The following is a 20758-nucleotide window of genomic DNA, read 5'->3' on the forward strand; positions in this document are numbered from 1 at the left end:
AATAAAGTATTCCACAGTATTACAATATGGCCAGTTAACAGATTTTTCCAATCTTTGCAATAATTCACACAAAAGTCTACTTGGATGTAGCTTACTTGTAAATCCACACCAGGAGATAAGCATATAAGCCCGGTTGATACATGGCAGGTGGATGAGACACATTCTTATGATTTGAACACAATTTTTCTCATCACAACACTCGTGCACTTGTTTAGAATTTAATTGTGGACCAAATGTATATAATTGTCTATCAGCTGCAAAGGATGGTGCCATGCAGGTTTATGTAGGCGACAGATGAAAAATGTTAGTACTCGTGCATTCCCACTATTGTATTGTATGCAGAACACCAATTATGATCACCATGGAAATTGATAAAATGTGTTGTCTGGAACAAATCCCAAAATATTCAGAGTACAATGGAAGCTGTGGAGTGTAATCATAAAACCAAATATAATATTGTTGTAATCGCGCAAGGCAACTATTTTGGAAGTGCCTTCTAAAATTAATTGCACAATTCTGTTGAATACAATTTCCCATGAACTGTACAAAATCCAAAGCCCTTGTAATGCTTGCAGGAAGTTCAACAGTGTGTACAAAAGTTGGAATGCAGTTATGAATATAACACAAACAATCACGGCTCAAATCAATCTTTTATTCGTACATGAATGACCATTTTTAAACCCTTGTTACTGTGTCTCTTCTTCCACTGTTGTCTTTGAGGACACATAAATGCCATCCAAAAATTTACGGATATCCTTGTTTTTGACTGTAGTGGATTGCTGGATCAAGGCAGCTACAAAGGCAATGAAATAAAAACAATGTAAGGAATTTCCATAAAATAGCACAACAATCAATTAATAATAATACAAAACAGACAAGTGTGGATTAAAATTGACTTCAGAAGATTTTAATGTCACCAACCTGAATTTGAAACCAATTCAATATCATTTCCTTCCAAGATAATTTCATCTTTCATTTTTGTGGACATCTCAACAGTAACACCTGGTCGCATTCTAACATGACGGATAACTTTCTCACCCAAGAAGTTTCGGATTTCTATCAGGGTATTCTTTTCTTGTATATTACAGTTGATGGGGAAATGAGCATACACTGATCTCATTTTGTAGCGGTAACCCTATTTGAAAAAAAAAGTGCAAAAATTACAACCATTGCTCCTTGATACCAAGCACTGTTCAGTGAATTGTTGCAGGCAGGCTTTTAGCCAGCCACCTATCTATCGTTTTACACGGGTACAAAAAATTCCATTTGACAAGCAAAATTTCATAAAAATCACACGTAAATTACAAAATAACTGACAGTCGAATGTTCGCATTTTTTCTATTCTGTTATTTTCTCAGGATGTTGCATTACTGAAGTAATCCATATTTCTTTTGAGTAGTAGTTTTCGAAACGCCAAAAAAATGATTGTCAAGTCATGAAACCTGGTCATAGAACATAGTTTTACTTTTCCGAATAATCGTGTCCATTGAGACTATCGTGAATGGGGTTGTGAACGAGTGACATGACTTATTTGCAACGGTAAAAGGTTTAAATACTTCCTCCATCCTCAGTTTACCTTTCGAAAATTGTGAATCAACAGCTTTTAGGGGAAAAATCACGGTTTTTGTCAAAATCAGTGTTAAACATATCACAGTAATTCACTTCCGCATTGCGTTGAAAAAATTACCTTGTCAAAAAACAGACAACTTTGTCTGTACGACACAGCATTTTAATTGGTTAACAAAAGACATGACCTATCGAGTCAGGTCAAATCATTATGAACAAGTCATTGAAAATGACCCAGTCCCCGTTAAATTTTTGAAAGTTCTCTTTGTGCTAGTCATATTAAAGCGGAGGGGTTGTCGCGAGCATGTCCTTGTAACTTGAGTTCCAAGTGGCGTATACAACAGATTGTTTATTTACATCAAAACACGTGTTCCATGTAGTAGTAATATGGCAAAAAATAAAAAGTCAGATGGCTGTCAATAGGCCATCCTTGACCAGATTTTGAAACAAATTGTCATGGACATGCATTCTAACACGTATAAAGTACATGTATGTGCCAAATTTGAATGAAAACTGACAGAGCACGTCCAAGATACCGCATAAAAAAACAAAACAAGATGGCTGCCAGTCGGCCATCTTTGATCCAATTGCGAAATAAATCATCATGGACATGTAGCCTAACATGTATAATCTATGTACCAAGTTTGAATGAAAACTGGCAAAGCATGTCCAAAATACAACATTTTCAAAAAACAAGATGGCTGCAAGTCGGCCATTTTGAATCGAATCACTGAACCACTGCATGTGCATATGTCCCACATAAAGTACTAGGCACATGCAAAGAATGAATGGAATTGGTCCAAGGGATTCTGAGATATGACTGCGAACGGACGCACAGACGGAGACCGAATTATAAGTCCCTGTTTTCGGACTTTGTCCGAACAGGTACTAAAAACATTATGGCGGAAATTGCTTTGTACCGAGAGTTTGCGTATGATCGAAAACATTCCACAACAAAGTTAATGATAAAGAACTTGCCTTCAACTGTTTTACCACAGACCCTACTCATTTTTGTTTCTTTATTGTTAAGTGTCGTAGAAATCAATGACTATCGTTTAACATTTTCCCCACAAAAAGATGTAATATTTCTCCCGGTGCTGTGAGCGAAAAATGTAATTTGGATAATTTTTCGTTGGTGGAAAGATGGTTACAATTTTACCCCCCCCCCCCCAAATTATCTTTTCTGAGGTGGTCCTGGAGTACAAGCCCATCCCCTAATTTTCCCTGATTTTACATGATCTGGGAAGTATGGTACCGTAAAAACCCGCAAATAAGCGCCACCCTCAATTAAGAGCCACTCTGTGAAAATTTGTTACATTTGACCCTCCATTAAGAGCCACCAAGAGTTGAGTGGTTTTGTCAATAAGAAACCAGAAATAAGCGCCAGCCGCCCGGTTGTTTACAATCAGGCAGACACAAGCTTGTCGTGCCTCACTTCCACCCTGCATTGTTTATTGCCCCACAGAAGGTGTGAGACAAATAAAGATTATCCCCATAGCTTGCCTGATGTCCAGTATAATTGAAAACGGAAGAATGACAGACGAAAGAAATACACTGAGAGCGTGAATGTGACTGTCAACTTGTCTATTTTAAATTTCTGACACACAATCGACCAATTCACAAACTATTTAGTAGTAACTATGTTTTTTGCCAAAACACCGAAGGACACGTTGAGATATTCATTGCCAATGTTGTCTTTATAACCAAGTAAAAAACGTCACGATTTTAGAACGCCTTTATCGGAAAATCGGAGGTATCGAAAATACTTTCTCACAGATGGACCGGAACAGGAAGTCAATAGAAAACAAAAGATTTATTCCTTAGCGTGGGGGAAATTTGGTTAGCGTGGGGGGGAAACAGAGGTGTTAATCCTGGCAACGTTTGAGGGATCGTGACTTAGCTCCGACTGTGAGAATGTAATGATTACACAGCCCACTCTGGCTGATCGTGGTTTTGGGTTATTTTTGGCATTTCATTTGAGACGTTCGTTTTGGGGTGATTCGAGAAAAATGTTCAGGGAAGTGACAAAATAACTGGCATTAGTTTGGAGAGGACTCTCTTGCCGAAAATAATCAAAATTGAAGTCGAATGGATTAGTTCCACAAACTTGCGCGATCAACTTGTCTTACAGCAAAGCAAAGTCGACGTGACCCGCCTGACCCAAATATTTAAATTAGCTATTTGTGAGAATTGAAAATAATCTGGACTTGTACCAATTAGAAAATGCCTTGTAACAGGCCTGGGCTTTCGTAAATGATTTAGTCTCTCCGATTGGTCACAGGAAATTATTTTTAATACATGTAATTGTTACTTTCTCGGTATCGTTTCGTATTTGGTTATATAGGGGTGGGGCTATAGTTTGACCCCGTTTGCCTGGACAGTGAAGTACGTGAATATCATTAACATATCATTATAAGCTGGCTTGATTATGAAACAGGAAATATATAAACCAAAGCTGTACTTTTAGACGTCTAGCGCAATTAAAACAATGCCCAAGTACCCAAGCTGTAAAAATCTATAGAAAAACGTGTTTTTCTTTATTGTTTTTGCCATAAATACAAATGATTGGGCATCATTTTTTTCATTCGTTCCATGCTCCTGTCGCTGCTGGTCAGATAAATTCTATCGAAACTATTTTATATCGTCACCAAATCAACCACCACGCCAGCCACAGCCACGCAAGTTATTCCCAGTTTTCAGGAAAAAAAATTGGAGTTTGCCGTACCAGACTTGGTAAACAATTGTACAACGGAAGTACAAGTGTGGGTCAGACCCTGAGAGTGCTACCAAATCCGACTTCAGGCATCGCTACGCATTGTCAGTGAAACATGACTTCAGGCATCGCTACACATTGTCGGTGAAACGTCGAATCGTCGTGTACGCTAAGCAGCACGGTCAGCGAGCAACCGTTCTTATTTATTTGACATTTGTTATTCCCATAACAGTATTTTTACAGAATAAATTAATTGCAATGATACATCATTAATAATTATTTGTCTGTTTTGGTTGTGTGTGTGTTTGCCTATCCCTTCCCCATTTCACAATGAAAAAGTTTGATCACCCTGGTTTAAGAGCCACTGGCTACAAAGTTGTCAAAATGTTACCTCAAATAAGCACCACCCAGAAATGAAAGTGTTACAAAGTGGCTCTTATTTGAGGGTTTTTACGGTAGTTCTTTAGGGCTCCATTGCCATAACTTGAATCCTAACCCTGTCCCTCTAGCACCCCTTCTCCATTTCAATTGTGTACACCCCTCTTTGGGTCACTTACAATTGTTTGGAGGGACATACTAAATTACTGTAGAACACTTTATTTTCACTTGGAATTTATTTTCGCTGAAGGGATGATTCCGTGAAAATAAAATCAAGCCAATATACTTTTTTTCCTATATTTCACATTAAACTCATCAAAAATCAGTGAAAATAAATTCCAAGCAAAACGCTCAAAAAGCCTTTTCAGCGAAAATTAATTCCAGCAAAAATAAAGTATTCCACAGTACATTGGCAGCTGTGCATAGTATAAAGCCAGAGTAATCTGGGATATGTCTGACCCAAGATGCATGTGCTGTTAAATATTGAGTCTCCATAAGAAACTTTCCTAAATCTCATTGTCTAACAAATCTTTTTGTGCGTTTTGGGCCTTATACAGTGCACTTAAATGAAGTGCCAAATAAAACAAAATTTGGTATCAAAAACCAAATTTTCATAAGAGGTTAAAACTTACCAATGTCACTCCCTTTATCATGTTCTCAATGTGGCTGCACACTGTACGCACACATGCCAGCTCTTTGCGGTTACCGAACCATTTCTGTACTTGAACTTTCTTCTTGCCTAACATCGTCAGTTCAATATTGAGGTGGTTGAAATTTTTTCTAAGAGTACCACGTGGTCCTGTGACAATCACTTCACGGCATTTCAGCTTAGCTGAAACTAGAAAGAAAACAGACATTCAAATTAATAGAGTTGATACAATGGCTTATCTATTGCTATATTTGATTTAACAAAAAGTGTTATGACTGTCAATACATTTACAATTATTATGGCTGATAGTTTTACAATAATTGTCACTATAATTACATTATGTTTATAGTTTTAAATCAAATTTACTTTATTCACAAATCAATCTATTTTTCTATTGTGCTATAACTGATTGGTAATTTTATTTTTTGGACTATGAAACATTGTAAATAATTGTACAGTCAAACCTGTGTATAGTGGTCACCCAAGGGACCAGGCTAAAGTGACCACTATATAAAGGTGGCCTTTCTGTAGAGGTTGGATATATTTTACTTTTTTTTCAAAGTGGGCGGGGCATTCTGTGTCAAGAGACAAAAAGTTGTACAATTTAAACTGTTTTATTGACATAAATGTGTTAAGTCTTGGGATAATATATTTACATACACATGTCATTAATGAATGAAGAAATTAATAAAGAATGATAACCAAATAAATAATAGGATCAAAATGAAATATTTGTAAATAAAATACAAATGTATTTGTAGTTGAATGGCTCACTATACACGTACAGGTAATAAAGTACATTTATTGTCCATTGTCATTGGCAGGTTCAAAAAAATCCAAAACTGAAGTTTGTTTTGCAGATGATATTTTCTCCACATATTTTTTGCCCAAAATATCTTCAATGTCTGCTATAGCAAGTAGCATGTCATCCAATCCTTGTCTCAACATGAAATCTTTCAAGTTAGAGACTGACTGGACTGCCTGGCTGTAATCATTGATGGATGGTTTCTCTGGGTTTGGTGGTGGTGGTGGGGTGTTCTCATCATCACTATCTTCTGCACCTGTATCATCTTCTTCCATCTGGCTCAAAATATCAACTGCTGATTGCTCCCAGTTAACATTGTCTGTGTTGCATGTTGCTAGGTCTCTTTCTATATTGACAATCTCATCTAAACTGCATCCAAACAACTCATGGGACAATTCATCCAACTGTGCTATCTCTGTGTTATCATCATTACTGGATTCATCTGCAGAGAGAAAATTCAAATTAAAGATTAAACAAATGTAATGGCGACATTTAGGGGGAATTAATGAAATATGAAACAAACCTGCCAAGTGGGGAAAAATATTCATAGCACCAGTCATGTTGATATGAAACTGTGTTCCATTCTACCATGGAGGTTAAACATGTTAATGATTCTGGAAAACATTTGATCAGTTCCCTGTGTCCAGGAAAAGTGAGGCAAATATTCTATTGTTTCAGGTAAACTCTGTTGTTTAATTTATGCAAAATAGCATTACACAACACAAGTCAATTTCTATTGAAAAATCACCATTGTTTCTTATTGTCTCCTGAGTTTATAAACCAACATAGTGAACAATGTCCAGGAATTTAAAAAACAACACAAAAAAAAAACATTAAAATATAAAAAGAAAAAATAACTTACCAGTAATTTCTGCATTGCTGGTGAAACCACAGGCACTGAAGCGCTTTTCTATAGTTGAGACTTCAACTTCTTTCCACGACTGGCTGATCCACATGATTGTATCCAGGACGTTAATTTCTTTCAAAAATTCACTGCCATACTTTGCCTCGTCTTCGTCCATTCTTCGTACGATGTGACGGAGCTGACGTTTTCTGTATTTCAGCTTAGTGGTTTGAATAATCCCCTGATCCATCGGTTGTGATTTAGACGTAGTGTTGGCTGGTAAAAATTGAAGTTTAATGTTCTTTAGGTTGATCGTTGGGTGTGATGGCGCATTATCGGCAAAGAGCAATATTTTTCTTCCTTGGCGTCTCATCTTGCGATCAAATTTGCGAAGCCAGTCCTCAAATATTTTCGAGTTCATCCATGCCTTTTTATTAGCGTAATAATCAACAGGTAAATTCTTTAGATTGATGTTTTTAAAGCAGCGTGGCTTGGTGGATTTTCCGATAACTAATGGCTTCTCTTTATCGCCTACCATGTTTGCACATAACATAACTGTCAGTCTCTCTTTAGATTTCTTTCCACCACGACACTGTTCGCCTTTCACAAATAAAGTTTTATTCATAGTCGCCCGGTAGAAAAGTCCAGTTTCATCCATGTTATAAATGTCTCTGGGTTCATAGCCATCTAGCAGTGATGGTAATTTATCTTTCCATTGTTCGACAATTTCATTATTCACGTCACCGCTTTCGCCAGTCATGATACTAAATACAACGTTGTGACGCTTTCGAAAACTGTCCAACCAGCCATTCGATGCTTTGAAGTCGTCAACTCCGAGATCGCTTGCGAAGGAAAGAGCGCGTTCTTGCATCAAAGGCCCGCTGACTGGAATTTTTCTTGCCATGGCATCCTTGAACCATTCCCAAGTCAGACGATTTATTTCTTCATTGCCGGTCTTTCGAACCTTTCGTTTACGATCCCCGGGTGCATTATTTTCGTATTCATCAAGAATTTCGGCCTTCCTTTTCAGCACATTCTGTATCTGGGTGCGACCAACACCATATTCGACAGCCAATTTACGCGATCCCAAGGAACCACCACTTGCTTCGAAACGGTTTATCATTTCCACCTTCTGAGTTAACGTCAGCGTCTTTCTAATAATTTTTGCCATATTCTTGATTCAATGTTATACGTAGATGTTGTAAGCCAAAGAGTAAATAATAAAGTGATTGAAGTTTGAAGATAACGCTTTGTTCACATGTTTTGTTCTTACGTGTGAGCCAAATTAGCATATGATCACGTGAACAATGTCTTTCAAACGTAAAACTTTGCGATCGCTGTCACAAGTCAGGCTTTGTTTTCAGGTGTTAAACATCCAATAATAACTAATCCCCCATGTGGTAGACATCTCAACGGAAATAAAACAGACTGCCCGGCCTTGTTTAGCACTGCCGTAGTAGCGTTGGTATGGTCGTGACCCTGTCGTACCTTAGGCATACCTCTTTACGGCCATTTCTTTCAACCTTCAACCTTCTCTGTAAACGTCAGTGCCTTCCTAAAAATTTTCGCCATATTCTTGATTCAACGTAATTTTTAATTTTTTTTTACACTCTAGACATCGTTATGTTAATGTAAACATTGGTGTTTTGTTCGTACTTACAATCCAAATTAGCATATTTATCACGTGAACAATGCCAGTCAACAGTAAAAGCGTGGTCATTGTTTTTATAATTCCCGTCACTGTTCAGGTTTTGTTTTCAGGTGTTAAAACACCTAATTACAAATGGGCTACTCAATTGAAACAAACTGGCATGTCAGAGGAAATAAACAGTCTGTTCCCTGCTAGTGTAAGTACCCTACGTGTGAAATGAACTGCATGATTGACGGCGGTCGCCGGTCAGTGCAACTGTTCATTGTATACTAGTAATCGAGAGACCGTCTTGATTTAACGCATTTTTATCGTCTCTTCCCCATTTTTACTGCTTTGGACCAAAACACTGGCCGTTATACACAGTAGTGGCCGCCGGTTACCTAGATATTTGGTGACCGCTGGCCGCGTTGTGGAGGTGGCCGTTCCATGCAGTGTCAATTACATGGCAAATTGCACGGGACTGCTGCAGGGTGACCGCTCCGTAGAGGTGACCGTTCTCTGAGGGTGACCGCTAAGACAGGTTTGACTGTATTTTGACAAAAATTTGGCTGTGACACCAAATGCACGTTATGTGACATTTTTGTAATCACTGATTTTTAATCTAAATTTCGATGCAATTTGATATTCTGGAAAGGTAAACCATTTTTTAAAACTATTTAAAAGTGGTCAAAAAGTTTTTTTTACAGTAATGTTCGTTGAAAAAACCTTACCAGGATCACTTACCATTAGCAGGAAATACCACTACACGGCTTGCCTGGATGGTCTTCATGATTGCTACATGTGTACAAAGAATTATATTAGAATCAACTTTCTCACAAATAGTCATTGCGCATTATAAACCACAAGTATAAACCACAAAGTGTGGTGGGGATAACCAGTAATCATCAATATCACTGTTGTGAGCCCTGTCAGCATCGCTGTGGTGCCACAGACACTTAGGGCTGTAAATCCCCAAAATGGTAACAATTGATTCACTTAGATTTCAGCCCTCGGGTTTTTGCAAGTTCTTCAAACTGCTCCCAGAAAAGTACCTGCAACATCATTTCAATGTACACAAGTAATAAATGCATTTATCACCAATTTAGTTTTAGTTTAAATTACGCGTTCGTTTGTCTGAATTGAATGTCTTCATGCACATATTTACATTACAAAATGCTTAGCGACATAATTTTAATTAAATGCTATAGGAGACTCACGATGAATTCATTTAGGGAGTAATACATTTTAGTGACTCTAATCTCACACAGCGTATACACTTCCAGTCGAGTATTTCTTTACTCAAACCGTTGAATAAGCAAAGAGCGAACAGCATATTATTATTCGCGTCAAATAAAATATAAGCTCAGCTCTATTATAAACAACCTGATGAATGTTCTATATAATTAGACACTGAAAACATGATGTTGACATGTGAGAAATTGGAAGATCGACATGACGAGGAGGGTAAACTTACGACAGTTTTTAAAACCTTCTATTAGGTTTATTCGCACAAAACATAACAAACCTAACAAACAGTTATATTTATTTAATGGGTCTTCTGAAATTTAGAATTGATGGTTCTAAATTAAAGAGATTTTGTTGGATTATTTTGGTACACTCTCGATAAATACAAACCTAGTCAATATGGCCGACCAAAAAGAGCGAGCAAAGGATGCTGGGACTAAAGCTTCTGTTTAATGCACCCTAGGTGATCAACTATGAATCGCAGTGGTATGATCGCCCGAATTCTAACAGTATGAGACAAATAAATCTAACTACAGTGTTTGTACAGATTATATTTTAAATTCACTGTAGTTATCTTTTTGGATAACACCAAGTAAGACAAAACCACTTTCTGTGTGATTTTAATACCCCCGTTAGGGGGCTCATGAAACGTGTTCTGCGGTTGCGCAGTTTTTACTTCCGGCATGTACCAGTCGAATCGGTGAATATGGTTTGTTATTGGGGAAAATATTGGTAGAAAAATTGTCATTTTCAGTGCGTCACCGTGTCGTAATTGGCGGATTGAGTTCTACTAATAGCAATTAATACTCGTCCGACGCTGGTATGTTTTTGACAATCTTAATTTTCTTGTTCTTATATTTTTTAATCCTCGCGTCAACCCTGGCTGATTTCGAAATTGTGTGCTATAATGACACATGATGAAGTACCGGTAGTAATAATATTAATATAGCAAGGAGTCTGAAAGCTATATTATTACACTCGTCATAGCTGTCTTTAACAATTGTTTTACGAGTTTGCAGACGAACTTTCTATTGCACCCCACACACAGACGGGGGTCTAGACTAAAGACACGAGGACACCTATAGTTATTTAGTTGGCTATATACAATGGCATTTGGGGGGCAGGGCTGGAGTGGGACTGTACAATGGAGAGTCTTATTAATTGGATAGGCAAGGCAGGCATCTCCTCCATTTTGTGAAGTTCTCATCAACTAGACATTTAGAATAGCATACATTCCCTGCACACACTTATACCTAAGACTAAAGAGTACTTGCCATTTTAGTTTATGATAATTGTTATGCACCTAGTGATGGAACACTGTTTTTGACAGAGTAGCTGTGATGGACTTTATTGCAAATTCTTTATTCAATAGCTTTCTTGGTGCAGATCATGGTATTCTTCCTAAATCTACTGCAAATATATTATTTCATTCCAAGCTTACAAGTTTATTTCAAACAATGTGAAGAGAGTAGGTTTATTTGCATTTGTCTTGCAAATACCATATATTTCTTATTATTGTTTGTGTGCACTCTAGTAGTAATTAGGCATGGCAGGCCAAGGAATTGACCAAGAAGGTTTCTATCAAACTGACTACAACTATGAAGAGCAGCCACAGGCTGGATATGATATGGGTGGCACAGAGCAATATGTGGACAAGTAAGTACTCTCTGCCTCACTGAATAATCTGTATAGTATTTATGGAAATGCTAAATAGCAATGTAATTTAATTCGGCATGATATATAGCAACATGCAGCTGACTTAATATTTATAAATTTTCATTTGATTAAAATTCACACATAATTTTATGCAAAATATTAATAATAAAAGTTTTTTTATCCAGCTCATAACTTTAAAAATAAAAAGCACAAAAGCATAACAGAAATCATAAATAGATTGCCGTATAAATATCAGCAGAGACCCTTTTCCAGTAGTTGATGTCTCTCAACATGTCAATATTGCGCTATTACAAAGAATAGATATACTAGAGTAGCTTGCTTTTAGTCCAGGAAAATTGAGAACAATAATACAAACTCACTTGATGTTACGTACTCACAGTGACTCATATGTGCCATGACACACTTATTGCCTTATGGCAGAATTTCAAGATAACCTGACAAAAAAAATGTATCAAGTGACAATTTTTAGTTACATCATGAAAATCTTGAATCATCCAAGACATAATTTCATGACAAATCAGTCATTTTCCAACATAATTTTAACATCTGTCAACTTAAGTCAATTATCTGTTAAGCCTATTCTATTCAGTATTCACAATTAAAAGTTAAAACTCCATGACACTACTTCTAATTCTTAATTAACTCAATTAATTATGTGTATTTCACATACAATATATATTTATCGATACTTGTTCCATATGTTCTTTTGTTGTGACTGGTTGTATATGTATATTGGAGCTAGTAGACTCTAAATGACATAAAATGTTTTTGTTGTTTTTTTCTAAGTCAATATGGGGCATATGGGTACTCTCAACAAGCTTTTGGACAGCCACCAATGCAGCCAGGACCATCTCCATATATGGGACAGATCATGACGCCAGGCACAGAAGCAGAAGCATACACAGAAAGCTTTGATGATGAACCACCACTTTTAGAAGGTTAGTTTTCAAGCTTCATATTAGATTGCTTATTTAGCCATTGTTCAGCATGTGTAAAAAAAAAAAAACTTATTGGAGGTGCTAAAATGAACGTTAATTTTATCATCATTTTGTATAATAAATTGATGTGGGTTTGAAGTGGATGCACATGAGTTCTCACCAGAGAACTCATTCTATCACCCATGTACAATGTATCAGCATACAGCAAACTGAAACTGTTATATTACAAATAATTTGTATGTTTGCATCAATCCTGGTAAATTTTTTGTCAAGCACAATTTCTGTACACAGGCTGTCATAGTATCAGAAGTTTACGTGTATTGATCAACCTTAATTTAAAACATGATAAATAAATATTATAGAATCTTATCTCTGCGCTAATTCATGACATTTTTTTTTTCTCCAGAGCTTGGTATCAATTTTGAGCATATTTATCAAAAGGTATAGTTATTATTTATTGTTTCACATATACCACATTTGTTAAGTTCATTGCTATAGAACTACTAGTCTGTTTTTTTAGTGCGACTCGGAGATCATCAGATGTGTCACCTGATATCAGCTCATTGCTATAGAACTAGTGCTTCTTAAAAAGAGTACCGATAATTGCAGTCGTCAAGCAGAAAAATTAACTGAAATGCAAATGGACCTGCTGCAACGCTGATATAATCAGTTGAATATTTGTAATTAGTTGAATGGTTTTAGTTTCACTAATTAATCGCTTAACCTGTGTGAACAGTACATCTTCACCTTCCACCTTCCTTTTGTTGCAATTCATTCATTCATTTCTTTATAAGTCCATTCATCCTTACCTACAAATTATTTGTTTAAAATTTCAGACTTTATCAGTAATGAATCCATTTAGGGATACTGATCCAGCTGCCATCCATGACTGTGATCTAGCCGGGCCTTTAGTGTTTGCTATCATGTTTGGTGCAACACTTCTTCTGGTAGGTCTTTATGTACACTCTATTCTTCTGTTTATAGTTGTTTGTATCTGATGTCAGCAATTGAATATGGATAACATTTTTTCTTTCAAGCTGCTGGGGTGAAAAAAAATTAAATTGTATATGACTGTGTAGGTGACTGTAGAAGCAAATAAAAATATTATGTCCCCTGATTTCCTTCGTTTTTTCACTTATTTTTTCAATAAAATGTGAATTTTGTTTCAAGATCACTATATCAATGTAGGATTTTCTGTTGCATCCAGTGATGTGCCAATGAATCAAATTGGCTTAGAGGACATATTAATACTGACTACATACTTTGCCTTCTACTTCAATCACACACTGCTGTACTTGCACAATGTTAGAATTAAATACAGTGTGCAGTCCCACTTGCTACACATCACCCCACTATGGTTAGGGCTTGAACTTCATGGAGGCATAGAAGGCTGTGATGCCCAATAGTTTTGCCTTCGCAAGATTCCGTTTATCATTCTTATAATGAATGGCAATTTTATAAATTTTGTCTTTGAAAATAGGTTCTCTCTCACCTCCCAAGTTTAAACCCTACTATAAACCTTGTCATATCTCAACACAATCAGCAATTGAGCTTAGATTGGAATGGCGAAGAGATTCGTCATCATGGTGAATTTTGCATTTAAACTTGCAAAGAGAATTTTATTTCTCAAGGTTCATCCTGTAGTGCGTGTGATGTTTACATGAGCCGGAATAGGTAATGAGATGTACTAGCATCATATACATTGACAGACAAAAAACTTGGCAGACAGCTGACACTATTTATTGTTTTAGTCCTAGTTTTAGAGCACTATGCAGCTTTGAACTCATCATCTGATTCGCACTGTTTCGCTGAAGCCAGCCATCTATGGCTGTTAAAACTGTATTTAACATCATGGAAATGCACCAAAGCGTGCACTTTGTTTCATTTCATTGAGAGTGAATGTAGGTTTATAGTGACATTTCAGCCAAGGTATAATAGTGAGGCAACAGCCGAATAAATGGCTATATCTGGTGAAGATGCCTTGAACTATACCTTAATGATATTTATTACTTTTTTTCTTATTTTTTCAGGCTGGTAAAGTTCATTTTGGTTACATCTATGGTATTGGTGGTGTAGGTTGTGTTGCAGTCTGGTTATTACTTAACATGATGAGTTTAACCGGTGTATCATTTAATTGTATTGTTAGTGTGCTTGGATACTGTCTTCTACCAATGGTCTTTCTGTCCACATTTGCTATTCTATTTTCATTACAGTAAGTATTCTCATTCCTAATTTTTTATTTGGGGGGGGGGGGGCATGATATTTACTTATTTACTAATACCAAACAATTTTGTTGAGAGTAAAGTGTGGGTTAAGTTTTTTCATTGGTTTCTCTGATAAAAATATTTCTTCATATCTCAAAATTGTCATTGCCTGAAAAAATCATCTTGATGTAATTATTGTTATTATTGCAAATATAAATTTCCATGGTGATGAACATAAAAACTTTGGAAGATGTAAACACCAATGTGTACTCAAAATTGACTTGGCTGAGAAGGGATTACATACAGTACTACATATGCTATGTTCACACGACCGCATTTTATTGGAGCCCTGAGGCTCGAGCCAGCAAAAATGGCTGTGTATACGTGTTCGACTCGAGCCAAGTTCGGCTCCAACAAACCATCAGGGCGAACTCCGATAGGGTTGAGCCCCGACATGGCCCGAATGTGTATACGCAGGGCCCAACTATCGGAGCCCAAATCACGCCCTCAATCGTCTCATTCAACTTGAGATTATCTTCAACTTCATTTATCGTTTGTAACTTAACGCAATTTCCAAGTTGAAGGAGAGGTACGCGCCATAATATCTATTTGGCAGAGTAAAGAAATACTGCAATAGATTGTCAGGTCAACGGGAAACAGAAAAATGCAATGACCAATGAAAATTGAAGATACTTTTTAAAGACACCAGAGATAAAAATCATAGAAGCGGTCATGGTAAGGTGACATGTTCCTTAAGCGAATAGGCTGTAACACATTTTAGCTGCCATGTTTCTTGTTTATTCAAGATACTATTACCTAAATTATAACACCAGTTCATTGTCTTTTCTACCTCAATGCTCAGACTCGATCGTGAGTGTTTATTTTTTTTTTCTCCCAGCTCAACGGAATCGTGCCATGTAAAGAAACAACACAAGCTCAACACCAATATCGTTTTCAGCCATGTTTTTTTTCATACTAATTATTTGAGGGCACTGTTCTGAACTGAATCGAACTATGGCAGATCTCGGCTCTCATTAGGCTCCCGACCGTTGGAGATAATCTCCTGTTAATCGGTTGGAGGAGCAGTAGTTCGGCTCCGGTAAAATGCTGCTGTGTGAACATAGCAATAAACTCACACACAACCATCAAACACTGATACTCTTTTTAAGTTTTGAAATAGAGGGCTTTTACAAACATTCATTGTGTTTTTTAATCATAGGTTAATCAACAGTATATTTACGCAAATTCAGTTATCTAGGACAAAACAAATCTTGTTTGGTGCCACAATGGCAACACCTCTTTTGTTGTGGATGTTAAAGTAATTAATGACATTGTATCAACATAACAGTGTGAACTGTCTTGGTTGTAATGTAGATCCTGTTGCTGAAAGCTGTATTACACAGGGCAATGCTACATTACAAGTCCAGGGATTTCGTTCAGCCCAAATTGGCTGTCTACTTTCTGGTCTCTCACCCTGACCGTCTACGCCGGTCGCACTGCCGAGACCCTTTTTTTTTTTTTTTACCTGTTACAGGATGATGGCCTGCTATTACCGTAAATGCATTTGTGAAACCCATGCAAGTCTCTGCTATTTATCAGTGTGATATTATACAATTCCTCACATTGCACAGATGTTGACTACAAATTTCTTTTGAACAATTCTAATAACATTATATTGATAAGGAAAGGTGATAATTCCGACAAGTTGTTAATTCTTCGTCCAAATTAGCATATGACTCATTAGCATAATTAGAAACAATTTCTCCATCTTTTTGGCATTCATAATTACTTATGTGATAAAAAGATTATCTCCTGATATTAACATATTCGTTTTTCCTCTGTCCTGTCAAAACATTTAACATGTATGTCAAGGCAATACCAGTTACATAATAGTGTTGTCATTATGACCATTCATATGCATTCTTTCATACTACAATTTAGAAAGTGTAAGGTTAATACCAAGTTTGATGTGAATGAAGCCAAATTTTCATGATGGATGGATTTGTTGTATGCTGTAAACAATAGTTATACCTTAGTAATTTATTCATTGGTGTGCACTGTTTAATATTAGGAACTATAACCAATGTTTTTTGGGTAGACACTGTGCAGTAGTGCATATCTAAACATAATAATGGTCTTTCAGTTTGAAAATCGTGTCCTTTCATCATAAAAACTTGCTAAATTTTAAATTATAATTACATGTATTCCCTCTTATTTGTTGAAAATAATGTTAGTTTGTTGTGTAGGTATAATTCGTGTTTGTAATAAATGTTATCTTTTGATTTGTTCGCAGAGGCCTAATGGGAAATGCTGTAGCTTTTGCTGCTATAGTTTGGTGCAGTATATCTTCTTCAAAGTTATTTGTCACTGCCTTGGCGATGGATTCTCAGCAGTTGTTAGTTGCATACCCATGTGCCTTGCTGTATGGAGTCTTTGCTCTCTTGACTGTGTTTTAAAGTTCACTATTGGTGAATCTGAAAGGATTACAAAGACATTTTCTAAAGTGAAGATGCTTCGAAGACTTACATGCATATCTTTACCAACTTGCCACTTTATAGTGAGATCAGAACCAGAACTTTTCTAATCGGTTGTTTTATATAAAAACAAATTACAAGTATGATTAATTCTTTTATATTCCTTTTGTTGTCAAGACTGTCAAGATTAGGGATATATTACACCTATCAAATATGTGATTTTAATGGGTAAATTGTCAAAATTCTTGGCACCTTTGTATAATTTTACTGTATATCTCTTTACATGCATATTGGTACATGTAATTACCATAATATTAGTTAAATGTTGTCCTAGTCCTAGACTGTCGTCAGTCGGTCATACCTAATATTAATCTATTATTAATAAATATTGTGTATAAACATAATAGGTGTGAATAAATTGCGAACACCGACCGGGACTGAAGTCCCTGGTGTGAAATGCTTAGCAGTTTCCATCAGATTGTCTAGGATACACAATTACATTAGACCCGAGGACTGTCGACAGTCTATCCTAGTCCTAGTCTTGGCGCTATTTCTCGCATACCAAATAGGAGTGTAGGATTTGAGTTCAAAATACATATGTTTGGGTCCCGGGACAGATGACACTGATTTGTTGCTGGGTATCTGATTAGTCTGTCTGTACTGGAGACACCATATGTGATGTTAGGGGATTAGTATATGATGCGAGATAAATGCAAATACTATGGAGCGAGAACAAACAAGTAGAATCGATACTTCAATGCTCTCTGTAAGATTTATTCTCAGTTATTGGCAATCTGTTGAAGATGCAGGAATATTCTGAAATCTGCAATGTATTGTGGGATAATGCATCTGAATTCAAGATGAACATGAACCACTTCAGTTGTCTTGAAACGCATCAAGAAACTGAAGAAAACTAATTTTATGTTATATATGTCTTACTTTGATCGCAACTGTAAAAGCTGAATTGAACTACAAATAATTTTGTATCAAGTTTAGTTTTCTATTTATTCTGCAGCAGTGTCTGTAGTGCCTAATGTCATCAGTCATACATTGTGCTATGTTAAAATATGTATTTTGCTAATAAACTTTGTGCTGGGAATACTATACAGTAAAATGTTTGTTGCGTTTTTTGGGGAAGGAAGTTCAGGCAAGATCTAGCTTAATTTTTTTTTCTCTTTTTTTTTTTTCAAATTATTTTTTATCATACACTTTTTATTTTATTTTATTTTATTTGAATTTATTATTTATTTGCTGGTAGTTTTGGTAATACAAAATAATAAAAATTAACATGCTAGCTAAAAAGACATGTTTTACAGTATATAAAATTAAATTCACACCATACAGTGTGAGTGACCTTGTATATTGACGATTTGTTTTACAAAAACCTGAAGACTGTTCATTTTAAACTTTTAAAAAAGTACATGGATATGACGAAAGAATATTTTTGCAATGTATTACCCAGAAATTAACTTCTGACTTTTGGTCCATGCTTTGTGTGGGGAAAATGCTTGTTTACCACGATACCAATGCCATGTTCCTGACTTAAAGGAAAGGTCAATCCATGCTGGCAATATTGTTGGCCACACAGCAGCAGTTATGCACAGTTTTTCAAATAATAAAAAAAAATTACATAAATAACAATGAGTTATGATCCAATATACCGTAGTATCCAAAATAGTCGCCGCCATTTTGTCAGTTTTTAAGCGCCAATTATTTTCAGTTTTATTTATTTGTATGTGCATGTCGGGTTGATAACGGGCCTACTGGTTTATTTGTACCCAACTGCCCACCTTCTATACATCCGCCGCACTACTGGATTTCAAAATTATAGTCGTTACCCCCCGTGCCGCCCGCGCTACTGGACCTTCAAATGAACCATGGAGCTTAGCTCCATGAATGAACTTAGCCTAAAACGTGTGTAAATTCGTTGCTGTTCGTTGTTTCTTATCGTCACGAATAGTCTCCATGGATAAGTTCGAGACATGATTCAAAGTCAACCACAGCCACAAGAATATGGGGGAAAAAACTAACATGGATATAATGCTGTAGGAAATGGTTATTAAAAACGATACAGGCCACAATTGTTGCCGCCTTGATGTAACACTTTAATACTAAATCGCCAATATTTATTTATCGGATATATACATATATTCTTTAAAATTTTCACTGTCAGCACGACATGAATTTAAATCATTAATATTGATACTGGAGTTAACACTTTCTGCACCGTAGTCGAGTCTAACCACGGTACGCAACATTTAAAAGAAAGAAAAAAAACGGTATTCAGTGGTGAATATATTTTGCTGGATACGTTACGCATACATTACCGTGGTCGAATATATAACATTCCCCAACAGAACAAATTACTTTTAATTAATTACTTTTTTTGGCTGCAGTAGCAGAAATTATTGAACTGTGGCACGTTTTCAGTTATGTCGTTTATTGTGTTACGCGCTCTTCTATTTTGTTGTATCATGGACGTCCATGGTTGAATCAAACAATTTGAAATCAATTGTTTTATTTGTTAGTTGGGCCATTGTTTAGTGTATAATTTATTGACACTTGTACTTATATTACATTCAACAACGTTGAGTGAAAAAATGATAATTGAATAAAATAATATAGGCATTCTTTGTTATCAAATGCGTACGCGGTAGTAATGCACGTCACTTAAAGAGCATCTCCATTTAAGCTAAATCTCACAACAAATTTACTTTCTGGATTAAAATTACAATGGATAACAAAAGATAGATTAACATAAACAATAATGTCCCAAGTTTCTTTGGTGCAAGCCCTGGGTTTGGAAGGTTTTCCTTTAAATGTGTAGCCTAATGTCACATAAGTACATATACAATGTATATGAAATAAAAATGATACATTTAATACAAATGGACAACAGCAAAGAAAAATTGAGATGATCAACTTTACATGTAGAATAACCAGGTTATTCTCACCCAAACCCCAGTAAAATCGTCAACTACACGAACAGTTACGTAACCACAGTTTACTACCAACTGGCTGCCCCGCCCCGTATGTCTTATTACCACGCTATTGTTATACACAATATAAACGGCAGCGATTTCAACGTCCCATCTACAGCGTTGTAATTATTACAAAATCGACGTTGTTTCAATATGCGACGCCATTAAACACGACTACTTGTTATGCTAGTGAAAACAAATGGGCACATCTTGTTGAGTCATTTGCAAACTTGTTTTGAGAGAACGCTTTTATCGATTGTACACCTAAGTTGCTAACTTTCTTTACAGGCCACTTGAGTGTACTACTACCCAGTACTGATGTCTATGAATTTGATGCTGGCTTAGAAAACGTGAGGCGTTTTGTTTCCTGGCAAGTTTAAAAATAAATAAATGAAATTGAATTTTAAAAAAAATCAAACAGATCGTATTTTCTTTCGGGCTCTCGGTCGTGTTTTTTTTTATCATTGCATATTATAAATGTATGTATAACTTATTCAAATGCATTGTTATTTTAGGTAGCATATAGTTGGGTTACGAGTCTTACAACGTCATGCCCCAATGTTACCGATGGTTAAACAAACCAGTACTAGTGATACAATAATACAATTACTATTACTAGTCTGAGGACGAACTGCGTAACGATAATGCTGTTTG

The 20758-nt window shown here is 36.1% G+C and overlaps 2 protein-coding genes across 3 annotated transcripts; one reads left to right on the forward strand and one right to left on the reverse strand.

The window, feature by feature from the left end:
* Positions 1–631: 631 nt before the first annotated feature.
* On the reverse strand, positions 632–10294 carry LOC100367348 (large ribosomal subunit protein uL6-like). Its single transcript, XM_085497705.1, has 5 exons — positions 10221–10294; positions 9330–9380; positions 5290–5495; positions 922–1135; positions 632–793 (listed from the first exon to the last, which is right to left on the reverse strand). The coding sequence occupies exons 2-5, from the start codon at positions 9373–9375 to the stop codon at positions 687–689; spliced, it is 573 nt and encodes a 190-aa protein (XP_085353831.1). The 5' UTR covers positions 9376–9380; positions 10221–10294; the 3' UTR covers positions 632–686.
* Positions 10295–10496: 202 nt separating this feature from the next.
* On the forward strand, positions 10497–18237 carry LOC100366644 (protein YIPF5-like). Of its 2 annotated transcripts, none has more exons than XM_002731626.4 (7): positions 10497–10650; positions 11365–11486; positions 12294–12445; positions 12852–12886; positions 13282–13392; positions 14476–14657; positions 16943–18237. In XM_002731626.4, exons 2-7 carry the CDS (start codon positions 11377–11379, stop codon positions 17103–17105), a joined length of 753 nt encoding a protein of 250 aa, XP_002731672.1. In that variant the 5' UTR covers positions 10497–10650; positions 11365–11376; the 3' UTR covers positions 17106–18237. The 2 variants fall into 2 exon arrangements, with proteins under 2 accessions (XP_002731672.1, XP_085353832.1); XM_085497706.1 differs by having other exon boundaries at positions 10500–10650; positions 11368–11486.
* Positions 18238–20758: the final 2521 nt, after the last annotated feature.

The sequence above is a fragment of the Saccoglossus kowalevskii genome, chromosome 4, assembly GCF_978046115.1.
Source record: "Saccoglossus kowalevskii chromosome 4, keSacKowa6.1, whole genome shotgun sequence".
NCBI lineage: Eukaryota > Metazoa > Hemichordata > Enteropneusta > Harrimaniidae > Saccoglossus > Saccoglossus kowalevskii.

Coding starts and splice junctions, on each gene's coding strand:
- LOC100366644 (XM_002731626.4), top strand. CDS start 11,377: ATGGCAGGCCAAGGAATTGACCAAGAAGGTTTCTATCAAACTGACTAC. Junction 12,446..12,851: donor TGAACCACCACTTTTAGAAG/GTTAGTTTTCAA, acceptor TTTTTTCTCCAG/AGCTTGGTATCAATTTTGAG. Junction 12,887..13,281: donor TTGAGCATATTTATCAAAAG/GTATAGTTATTA, acceptor TTAAAATTTCAG/ACTTTATCAGTAATGAATCC.
- LOC100367348 (XM_085497705.1), bottom strand. CDS start 9,375: ATGAAGACCATCCAGGCAAGCCGTGTAGTGGTATTTCCTGCTAATG. Junction 5,496..9,329: donor AGTGGTATTTCCTGCTAATG/GTAAGTGATCCT, acceptor TTTTCTTTCTAG/TTTCAGCTAAGCTGAAATGC. Junction 1,136..5,289: donor TGATAAAGGGAGTGACATTG/GTAAGTTTTAAC, acceptor TTTTTCAAATAG/GGTTACCGCTACAAAATGAG.